This window comes from Pinus tabuliformis, chromosome 6 (genome assembly GCF_031772625.1).
Source record: "Pinus tabuliformis cultivar Carrire ecotype Pingquan chromosome 6, CPIR1, whole genome shotgun sequence".
NCBI classification, from domain to species: domain Eukaryota; kingdom Viridiplantae; phylum Streptophyta; class Pinopsida; order Pinales; family Pinaceae; genus Pinus; species Pinus tabuliformis.
In genome coordinates, this window is record NC_142292.1 from 1588866671 (window position 1) to 1588878801 (window position 12131).

At 42.1% G+C, this 12131-nt stretch overlaps 1 protein-coding gene across 1 annotated transcript; it reads right to left on the reverse strand.

Moving 5' to 3' along the window:
- Positions 1–3223: 3223 nt before the first annotated feature.
- On the reverse strand, positions 3224–4506 carry LOC149264892 (alpha-humulene synthase-like). The gene is made up of 4 exons (XM_089401163.1): positions 4232–4506; positions 3972–4113; positions 3645–3860; positions 3224–3523 (listed from the first exon to the last, which is right to left on the reverse strand). The coding sequence occupies exons 1-4, from the start codon at positions 4504–4506 to the stop codon at positions 3224–3226; spliced, it is 933 nt and encodes a 310-aa protein (XP_089257289.1).
- Between the last annotated feature and the right edge of the window lie 7625 nt (positions 4507–12131).

Sequence of the window (12131 nt, forward strand, 5' to 3'; positions counted from 1 at the left end):
AGGAGGTTTATTGTTTAAAAGCAACAAGTTGTGCATTCCCAAATGTTTTATGAGGGAAAACATAATCAAAGAGAAACATAGTGGAGGTTTATCTGGACACTTTGGATAGGATAAAACCTTTGCTCAAGTAAATTCTTTTTACTATTGGCCAAAGATGCAAACTGATGTTAAGAGATTTGTTGAGAAGTGCAGGATATGTCAACAAGCTAAAGGGAGAAGCCAGAATACAGGATTGTACTAGCCATTACCAATACCAACTAGGCCTTGGGATGCAGACAACATGGATTTTGTTTTGGGTTTGCCAAAAAATCAAAGAGGGCATGATTCTATCTATGTTGTTGTACATAGAGTTTCAAAAATGGCTCACTTCATTGCTTGTAGGAAAACTAACGATGCAACTCACATTGCAAATTTATTTTTTTCAGAAATTGTAAGATTACATGGATTGCCTGTAAGTATTGTGTCTGATAGAGATACAAAGTTTATAGGACACTTTCGGAGGAAACTGTGGAAGAAACTAGGTGCAAACCTCAGTTTCAGTTCAGCTTACCATCCTCAGACAGATGGGCAAACTGAAGTGGTAAATAGAAGCTTGCGAAACATATTGAGAAGCTTGGTGTACAACAATCCCAAACAGTGGGATTTGGCACTAACGCAGGGAGAGTTTTCTTATATTGATACTCCTAATCGGAGTACTGGTATGAGCCCATTTCAAATCGTTTTTGGGATGAATCCGAGAGGCATATATGAGTTGAGAAATTTGGGAAACAAGAGTTGAGAAGTGCGAAGGCTAAAGAGTTCGCCAAACAGATGCATAAACTACAAGAAGAGGTCAAAGGAAGATTGCAGGAAAGTAGTAGCAAGTACAAGCAAAGGGCATACCTGAAAAGAAGAGGAAAGGAGTACCAAGTGGATGAATTGGTCATGGTATATCTAAGGAAGGAAAGATTTCCTGTTGGAACCTAGAACAAACTAAAAATGAAGAAAATAGGACCATGCAGAATTGAGAGGAAATTTTCAACAAATGCACATGAGGTTGAATTTCTAGAAGGGATTAGAATATCACCTGTCTTCAATGTTATAGATTTATATCCATACAAAGAGACAGAGACAGAGCTACAGGAGGAAACTACAGAAGATGAAGTCCAAACTTTGAACTGGGAAGAATAAATTCCAAAGAAAGTTAAGAGAGAGGTGGAAGTTGTTTTGGACAAAAGAGTATCCAAAAGAACCAGAGGACAAGTTTATTTTCAATATCTAGTCAAATGGAAAGGATAGCTGGTGGAGGATGCTAGTTGGTTGACAACAGCAGAGTTGCAGAAGTATGGAGTAAACCTTGAAAGTCTAAGGGATGATTCTTTACTTCCCGGGGAGTCTGATGGAGGAGCATCTGGACTTAGCCTGCAATGCGATGGTTTGTTCACATGTTGTGGCTAAATGAGTTGAATTTCATTGACTTGAGTGATCAAAAGTCAGTTTTACTGGAGAGGGTTGGATCTCTTGAAAATGATATGTATTTCATTAATGTAATAGTTAGGAAATTGTCTTATTTTAGATTAAGGGATAAGTTGTTAGCGTAGGTGTGTAATGGAGCTTGAAAATAGGGATTTGATTGTTAGAATAATTAAAAAATAGAAATCGATTTGTTAGCACAGTTAGTGTAGGATTTGACTCATAAAGAGAAGAAAATGTAATGAAGACGCTTTAGTTGAGATGATTGATTCTGAGTGATAGAGAGGGTTTTGAAAGTGAAACAGAGGTCTATTAAATGTTGTAAATGAGCCGAGAGGGTCGAGACTCTGTAACTATTATTTTATTGAATGAATTTGCTTTAGTACGTATCTGTGTATTTATCCTGGTGGAAAATCTCGTTTGTCTCTGTGTATTTGTGTTTTGGAACTAAATTGGGTATTTTCTCTGTTTCACGACTTTAAATCGTTAATCGCAGTGTTATGTGTTAATCGGGTCATTTATCATTAATCCCGGTTCTTAGTATTAACAGCAGGGATAGAAGAGCGCGGAAAGGTTTGATCGAGGGTGAATGCCCGCAATTAATCTTAGTCGTACATTGCAAAGTCCAGAGCTGACGTCACCGTCAACAGCGGGGATTAGGCTCGGTTCTAATCTATGTGCATTTTGAAGTACCGCAAGTCGTAGATGTGAAGGATTTCGTTATCCCAAGGATATCGGATCGTGAATTAATCGGGTGTTAATCCCAAGAACAGACTTGAAACACTTTAAATAATGATTTATTGTTTTGTTGATCGGGTGAATGATAACCGTTAGATCTGGTCAGAGGAGATCAATGGTGTAGAGGAGGTCAACGTGGGTGCATTTATTGTTCAGTTATGGACTGTTGTTCAATCGCATTTGTTGTTCAATCCGACTGTTGTTCAATCCGGCTGCTGTTCAATTTGATTGTTGTTCAGTTACGGATTGTTGTTCAATCCGACTACTGTTCAATCCGACTACTGTTCAATCCGACTGCTGTTCAATCACGGATTGCTGTTCAATTTCCGACGCTATTCAATTGCCGATTACTGTTCAGTTGTTGTTCAATTCATGTTTAGTTGTTGTTCAATTGGCAAATTGCATCATCATTTACCATTAAATTTATATATATTTTTTGAAACTCATTTACTACTAAATTTATATACATATTTTGAAATAAATGTAACAATAAATTATGGTGTAGTTTAATTTATAGAAGAAATAGTTTTTTTATGATATTTTTAATAAAATCAATATAATTTTTAAAAAATTGAGTTTAATTTGAAAAATTTAAGTGTTTTTAGAGTTTTTCATAGTGTTGAATTCGTCTATACATTTAAAAATATATTTTAAAAAAAAAAAATCAATTCTTAATTAAAATTATATTACCTATTAAAAAAACTTATTTAATACCATAAATTATAAAAAAAATATTTAATGTCCTAAATAATAGAGAAAAGATAGGAAAAATTGATTAAATTAATAACGTGGAAAACAATGAAAAATTTATTGAAATTAGTAACGTATAATTTTTTAACAATATAAAAAGGTTGGCAGGACTTTGCCATCAAAATGGACACACACGATGAACACGATGGGATGGTTTATGATATTAGGAACAAGTTTTAAAACGTCCTGTCGAACAAGACACATGGAATATTTTGAGAGATAGCATCCACTTCACGTGATAATTAATAATAAGGCTATGCGCCATGGTCCATCAGTATAATATTTAAAGCTGCAGTGGCTCCATAAGAACTTTGAATATTTGGTCCTTTATCTCATTGTCAGAAAGGGATATGCCATCTTTGTATTTGAAGAGGAAGTGCATGCCTCGTGCAAGATTGAAAGTAAACCTTTTGCAGCACAGCGGCACTGTATTGTCATGCTTTAGAAATTCCCAATTCAGTTGGCTGACAGAAAGATCCAGGATGCCTTTCATATGATTTAAAGCATCTTCACGGGTACATTCCGGATTTTCTTTCACATAACACTCTATACTTGAAGCTACCTCCCCGCGTTCCTTCTCTTGCTTCAAACACACACATAGTGGCAAATGTTAAAACAAATCCTAATCTCATCTTATGTTTAAAATGAACATTAATTTGAATGTCAAATACCTCAAAGTCTGTTATGTCGTCCTTGACTCAGACCGTCAGTTCTAACAGATCATGGATCTTGGATGGATAGACTATTTGCTTCAGAATGTCATCTGGTAGAATTTGATCCATTAACAGAAGCGGAATCAAATTTAACACACACATCCCTGAGCTAGCGAGGCCATTCTTATAGTACTCATTAAACGAGGGCACGTATTCAGTCGCCATCCATTCCGCTTCTTGCAAATAAGACTCAAGATATCGCTCCCACTAAAAATGAAGGCAGGCAACCGGTCAGATATTTCATTCACTCAGACAGAATAATAACAACCTTTTATAAAACAAAAAAAAGGAGTAGTATATTATATAAACAGCACATACGCCATTTTTTCGTATGTACGATGCCATATCCCGCCTTTGTTTATTTTCCACTTCAGCAGCCCATTCATTCGCTGTATTGATGAAGAAGTCGAATATTTTTTGAATGTGGTCTGGAAGGCGGCCTATTAACGAACTATCCCATCTGGGAAAATTATGCAAGATGTTTGTTAAGAAAAAAAATGTCGGAGAAACTAACTACGAATGAATGGATTGCGACCAATTTCTACATGATAGTCGATATAATTTGAATTTGATATCACCTTTTCATTCCCTCGGTGAAGATTTTGATTTCGTCCAATGTTCCGTGAGTATCATATAGGTCATCGAGAACCGTCATCAGTGTTGAAAGTTTTGTGAAGGCGATTCTGCTGGGACCAAATTCGGGCTCGAATGTGCTCAGAACCGCCCAAAAGTAAAGTTCGACGTGACGTTTCCTATAGAAATTCAGCTTCGGCAGATATGACTCTGCCCACCACCTATTATAAATGTATGCATTGCAGCCGGTCATTATAATGTATGCATTGCTGCCGGTCATGTCACTAAATTGACAAGGAATCTATCTCTACATAATGATTAGATACATAATCTATCCCATCCTAGGTAAGATAATGATTAGATACATAATCTATCCCAAATGCCAAATGCCAAATGCCAGTGCACCTCGAGATAAGTTGCATCTCTTTCTTATGTGTGCATTGCAAAATATTGAAGTCCATCCAATCCATGTTGTCGATGACAGTCAGGAGTTCCACCACAACATGTGCTGATAACAACAATGAGTGAGTAGAAGTAGCGTTGAAAATAAATGAAACAGTCAAAAAACACATTAAAACATAATCAATGGAGACCCCCTAAAGTACACCAACTATGTTACTGTCTATCGACATTCAGTGAAAGTTCTTCCTTCGCTCCTCTCATGAATCACACCTTTGTTGTCGACCTCCATTGCCCTAAATCCCATTAGTTGTTGTTATCCTCCATCGCTCTACTTCCCGAAGGACCGATCAACAGCGTAAAGATGCTCCTAATACTTTACCTTTACCTTTTTTACTAACGCCTCGTATTGGAAATTTTAAGACCTTAAATTTTAAAACAATTTTTTTCTTAAAAAATTTCCTTAAAATCCCCCTTCGTGTAGTAGTGGTGAATGCAACAATATGCAATTTGTCTCTAATTGTATCAACAAAAGATCGAAGGAACATAAGAGGAATTGATGTCTAGGAAATCTTGCCTGGAAAATTTGTTGCATTCTTCAGAGTCGGCTAACCCCATAGAAAAAATAGCCCAACAAATCATTGTCTTTATATAAGATAACGTGAATGGTAAGTGAAATAGCAGCCTCGGTATAGGTAGAGTCATAGGGTTGTCCGCCCTAAGTTTTGAATGTAGTGTCAGCCTACCCATGGTCTGCAGACCATGGGATTGTATAAATAGAGTGAGGCTCTAAGTTGTAAAGTAGTTAGGTAACCAACGGATGGAGTCAAAAGGATAGAAATCATAGAGCAAGAGTCTAGTATCTTGGGTCGTAGTAGTAGGAAGAGGCTCTGTAGCTAAGTGCACAGAGGCCTAGTAGAGTCCGCAGCTGAGTGCACGGACCCTTGCAGCTGAGTGCATAGGGCGAAGTCAAGTCTGTAACCAAGGAAGAAGAATAATAAAGAGAATTTTATCTAAATTCCGTGTATCTGTTCTTATGTTATTACATGTTTGATATCAATTGCAATTATATTGTTTATTTATTGCGCGCTGTTGTATGAATGGTGAATATTGGTAAGTATAAATGAAAGCATACAGATAAGCTAAGTTAATCAACTAATATCGGGTTACTAGTAAGGATTTGGGTAATAACACTATTTGGCCCCCGAGTAGGGCTACGCGAAGGCAGTATCATCGACTCCGAAGTATTGATAAGTGTGCGTAGCGACGTGCGCGCAAGGTCAAACCGCAGACCACTTGGAACGCATCAGACATCCCTAGGGTGTGGAAACCTGGTTCTAGCACCCTCCCATACTACTTCGGGTGAGACCTCAGTCCACGCTCCGCGGACTGTTGCCGAAAGGACCAGTAGTACCGGGATTTGTTTGGCTAAATCATCTCCGAACCTGGGTCAGGCCCCAACAAGCCAACAAATGGTTCCGTTGCTGGGACCAAGATCTGCATAAGGGATGTCTGATGTCGTGTCATTGGAATCCAACGAAGAAATAAATTGAAGGGTGGTTAGATAGAAATATTCACGAGTTCACGGCGCAGGAATCCAGGAATCCGCGAGTATCAAAGGAACAATGGTTGGAATGCTACTTATATACAGAAATCCATGAAATTTTCTTTGCATCATTTCCCTTTGAGTTGTATGAGTGGATCGCGAAGCTAGCAGACAGTCAGGGAAGGTGTAGGCTCGACAAACCAATTGTGTGGACTCCAGAATTAGTGCGCAGACTAGAAGCATCGGAAGATAAGATTATGCGCGTTGTGGACCATTAGCTCGATCGAATTATAGGGGGGTTTATCACCGAGTTTGCGGTAGACACAACAGTCAGCTACAGTGAGGTAGAACGACGCTTCCTCAAAGGACCACGAGGTAAGTACATTAAATCTCTGAACACTTGGATTAAGATGTTATTGTGTGAAAAGCAGGTTATGCGAATAAATTGATGTTTGGGGCTATGCGAAGTGGGAGGATCTATAGAAATGAAGGTAGCACAGAAATAGAGAATAGCCCCTTGATTTCGCCTCGGCGGGAAAGCGAGGAAGAGCTCGCGAAAGTTTCTCCGAGAAGTGCGATCAGTCTAATAAGGCAGCGAATTCCGCGCCTACCACCTCCACCTACACCACCACCAGTCTCACCATCTTCACCTCCATCTCCGCCCACACCACCTCTGCCACCACCACAGTTCAATATGGCGAGCACGATAAAATTGTCGGTATTCAAGGGAGTAGGGAACGAAGATCCAGACCAATTTTGGTTCGTGGTAAGGGCCGTATGGGAAGCACAAGGAGTCATGGATGACAATATAAAGAAGGCAATGTTGGTGAGCGCGTTGCAGGATCACACACTGATGTGGTACATTAAGCATTCTAATGACCATCCGAACGCAGGGATCGCAGATATCTAGGCCGCGCTGAACAGGGAATTTAGCAGGCCAAAGTCGGAGACACAATCGATTATCGGGTTTAAGGAGATCACGATGCTTCTAGGCGAGACCCCATGGGATTTGGATCAGAGACTGAAGAGTATGATTTGTGAAGCCAACATGACCTTGATAGATGGGCAGCACCGCGCATGGTTTGTAGCGTCACTAACACCGCATCTAAGGACGACGCTGTCACAGCAGAAGTTATCCACCCAGGCCGAAGCTTTGGAGATGGCAATGAGACTACATGAGACCCCAATACAAGATCCTAGCCTGGGAGTCCAACAAATCCACACGCAACTGCAAAATTTGTGTCTAGAAATGCAAAGTTTGAAATAGGACAGGACAACTCAGCCAGAGGCGCGCGAGGAGGTATGGTACATAAAGTGCAAAGGCCAGGGGCATGACAAGGACCATTGTCCAGTTTTTGCGAATTACTTGGTCGGGGAGGGCTGATGCCATTAAGACGTGAGGCACAAGCAGGACTAAGCACGGCGCCTACATTATGGTGCGCGATTTGTCAGATACGAGGAAAACACGCTACGGATAATTGTCATCTATTGCAGAAGTATACGCAGACATCCCAGTAATTGATTTGTAATTTCTGCAGGTCGGTAGGCCATGATGAGCGCACCTGTAGAAGCTATGAACTAATGATGGATCAGAATCCTGCCTACATAGTGTAGACCGAAACACAAGCCCTCGACCCAAATGCAGGAATGACGCATGCTGGTTTTCAGGGACGCGGACGAAGTCGAGGTGGAATGGGACCAGGAAGGGGTCACAGAAAACTAATTTGTTACAATTGCGGAGGGCTAGGGCACTATGCCCGTGATTGTACGAATCCGACAAGAACATCATGTTTATACTGTACTCAGTTTGATCATGAGGCAGAGGACTGCCCTACACTGATAGCGAGGCTGCATGAGAAAGGGGTACTCTAGCCTCCCCCGACTCAGAATTTGCAAATGATGAGGTCTGAGCCGTGCGAAGAGGACTCGAATGTAAACATAGTGCTCAGAAGCAGTATCACGACAGGAGAGGACAAAGGTAAGCAGCCTGAAGAAAGTGCGTGGGTTCACAAGGCTCCTACAAAGGACCCTGAATTCGATCTGGAGCGCGTGAAGGAGACATTCATGGAAGCTAAGAAGAGCTTCATGGAGGCCTCCACTTTAGGTAGTAAGGATCAACTAGCGCTGGAGATGGATCCTTCAATGATCACTACCTTTCTGTAGACATGTATGAAACTGGTGCGCGATAGCAAGGCTGTGAAAGGGCTGCAGGAACTTATCACTAGGTGCGTTGGGTCAGGAGAACCTCACGTAGTCTGAAAGCTCAAGAAAAATACATCTCGAATGAGAAGGGAAATGAGATTGATTGCGCAAATGGGGGAGTATGAAATGGATCAAGTAATCCTAGATCTAGGATCGGACACGAATGTGCTGCCAAAGCAGACATGGGAGCGCATGGGTAGGCCTGCGTTGCAATGGTCCCCTATTCAATTACAAATGGAAAACCAGTAGAAGATCCTACCGATGGGAACATTGCAGGGGATAATAGTAGACATTGAAGGCACAAGCATGCTTGCAAATTTCGAGGTGATAGAAATTGTCGATGACAGCAACCCCTATCCCGTGCTACTAGGAATAGACTGGGCCACTAATATGAACAGAGCAATAAATCTAAAGAAGTGCAAAATGATTTTTGAGAAAAAGTCACTACGTGTAGTGGTACCTTTAGACCCTGTGGAAGGAGCACGCTACACAAAGCTAGTGCACGATGACGAGCTAGACTGTATCTACAAGATAACCGCCCAAGAACAGGATTGGGTGAATCCTATAGTGGATGGCAGGATTTTGTGGGAGCGCGAAAGCTCCTGCACATCAGATTCGGATGAGGAAACAGAACGATGGCAGAATCGGTTACACAAGGTAACCACGCTCAATTGCAACATGATGGTAAGATCACTACACTGCGTGACAACAAAGTCAAGAAATCTGCCTGTGTATGATGGGTTGACAGCGGTGGATGAATTCTTGAACAAATTTGAAAGCGCAATGCCAGAATAGCAGCGGTTCGATGCTCTGAAATGGGCACTGTGCGCGACGCCTGCAAGGTGGTGGGGTACGCATCAGAGAAGCTTTGAGGATTGGCGCGGATGCAGAAGGATGATGTGCCTACGATTTGGGAAACTGCAGATGCGGCTAGTAGACAAGTATGATGGACGGGATGATCCACGTACACACCTCGCGAAATGGACCAAGGTCTACGGGGAAGAGCCACAACCTGAATGGGTACATTTGTTCTATCATACCCTGGATGTCATACCCATGAATTGGTATACTGAGACGGAGCTCCGCCATGGTACGAGCAAATGGGATATCTTGCGCAAGGGATTTTTGTTAACTTTCACGTTTGAAGATCGTTGTTGGGATACTGTTGACGATGTGTTATAGGCAGTAAAAGTAGCTATCTTCAAAATACCACAAGAGCCAATGAAAGTACTTTAGCCAGAATGGGCGATACAGCTGAGCTGCGTGCTAGAGTGTTACAATGTAAATGTTGAGGAGGATGATGAGGACCCACGAAATATTAACATTCCAGAAACAAAAGGCTGTCTTGAGGTTCGAGACCATCGATTGAGGATCTTGACATCACTGCGCCACTGAAAACAAAGCATGTAAACATTGGAACAGAGGCAGAGCCAAAGTACACAACGCTTGGGGGCTAATGGGATGATGCCATGGTGGATAAGGTCGTTGAGTTACTCTGCGAATACCAAGACTTGTTCCCGACCAAAATTACGGACTTAAAAGGGATTTTTGGCGACTTAGGAATGATGAAGATCACCCTGAAACCCGACGCAAAGCCGGTTAAGCAGCAGCCTTACCACTTGAATCTGAAATATAAGGAAAAGGTCCGTGAAGAATTAGACAAAATGCTCGCAGCTAGAATTATTGAGCCAGTGGAAGAATCTGATTGGGTGAGTCCTATGGCGATGCAGGAGAAAAAGCAGAAGGGCAAAATAATAATATGCGTGGACCTCAAGAAGCTGAATGACACCTGTGTACACGATCCATTCCCGACACCATTCATAGATGAAGTACTAGAAAATGTTGGCGGCCAGGAAGCATACTCGTTCAAGGATGGGTTCTTAGGGTACCATCAGATCAAGATCACGCTGGAAGACAAGAGCAAAATGAACTTTGTAACAAAGTGGAGCTACTTTCACTACACTGTTATGCCGTTTGAATTAAAGAACGCGCCAGCCATCTTTTTGTGCATCGTTGTTACTGCGTTCAAAGAATATATCCACAAGTTCTTAGAGGTCTACCTAGATGATTGGAATGTTTTGGATTAGTTAAGCACCATGTAGCAAGCTTACGCTTGATGCTGGATACTTGCCACCAACACCAGATTGCGCTGAACCTTAAGAAGTGCACATTCCTCGTTCCCTTTGGAAACCTGCTGGGACATGTGGTCTGCAAACAAGGACTGATGGTGGACCCTGCGAAGATTGTCATTATTCTAAATTTGGAAGCACTGCAAAGTGTTAAACAACTGCGCGCTACCTTGGGACACACCGGATACTACAGAAAGTTTATCAAAAGCTATGCCCAAATCACCACGCCGATGGAAAAGTTATTGAAAAAGGATGTTACATTTTGCTAGAATGACGATTGTATGAAAAGTTTGGACGTCCTAAAGGGGAAATTGGCCTCCGCTCCAATCCTGGTCTTCCCAAAATGGGATGTGGAGTTTCATGTCCATGTTGATGCGTCGTGTATCACGCTGGGAGCAGTGCTCACACAGGAGGGTGGGGAAGGCTTGGATCACCCTATCACATTTGCAAGTCGGAGGTTGTCCAAAGCAGAGAAGAACTATTCCACCACCAAGCGCGAGGGGTTAGCAATGGTGTACACACTCCAAAAATACCGACACTATTTACTCGGAGGACATTTCAAGATGTATATCAACCATTCCGCGTTGAAATACCTGGTCAATAAGCCTGTGTTGGGGGGGTGCATATGCAGGTGGCTCTTATTGTTCCAGGAATATGATTTTGAGGTCATAGTCAAGCTGGGACGCCTGAACGTAGGACCGAATCACTTGTTGCGAATTGAGACAGGCGAGGAACCCACTAATTTGGAGGAGGCACTACCTAATGCACAACTCTTTGCGGTGCATGTTGCAGATGGGAATTTTGAAGATATAATTCACTTTTTGACAACAGGGACTGCACCAAAGGAATACTCCGTCCAACAGAAGAAGGAATTGGTGGTGCGCGTGGCAGAATTTTTTGTCATCACGGGGCACCTATACAAAATGGGAAATGATGAGATATTGCAAAGATACGTACCTAAATTCGAACGAAGCCAGATCCTCGCGGAAGCACATGGGGGTGCTGCAGGAGGACACTATGTAGGATGCGTGACTACACAGAAGATTCTTCGCGTAGGGTTATGGTGGCCAACCCTGCACCAGGATTCGAAAGCGCACTGTAAGGCCTGCGATATATGTCAAAGGACTGGAAAACCATCGCGGAGGGACGAGATGTTGTTAAATCCACAAATGACACTGCAGCCATTTGAGAAATGGGCAATCGACTTTGTGGGACCGATCAAACCTCAGGGAAAGATGGGCGCACGCTACATCATCACCGCGACGGAGTACCTGACACGATGGGTGGAAGCGCAGCCGGTCAAAGACTGCACAGCCGCCACGGCTGCGAAGTTTTTGTTCGAAAACGTGTTGACCCGATTTGGTTGTCCGAAAATCTTAATGAGTGATCGCGGAACACATTTCCTGAATGAAACCATCAGCGCGCTCACAGAAGAGTTCCAGGTGTATCATCAGAAAAGTACACTGTACCACCCACAAGCTAATGGCACAGTAGAGGCATTTAACAAAATACTGGAGATTGCACTGACCAAAGTATGCAACGCGCAAAGAAACGATTGGGACTTGCACGTACCTACCGTGCTATGGGCTTATAGGACAACGTGCAAGAAACTGATGGGACAAACACCTT

Excerpts from the sequence above, each read along its gene's own strand:
- LOC149264892 (XM_089401163.1), bottom strand. The coding sequence starts at position 4,506 with ATGACCGGCAGCAATGCATACATTATAATGACCGGCTGCAATGCATAC. Across the intron at positions 4,114-4,231 it reads TTCACCGAGGGAATGAAAAG|ATGGGATAGTTCGTTAATAG; the intron begins GTGATATCAAAT and ends TAATTTTCCCAG. Across the intron at positions 3,524-3,644 it reads ATGATCTGTTAGAACTGACG|CAAGAGAAGGAACGCGGGGA; the intron begins GTCTGAGTCAAG and ends GTGTGTTTGAAG.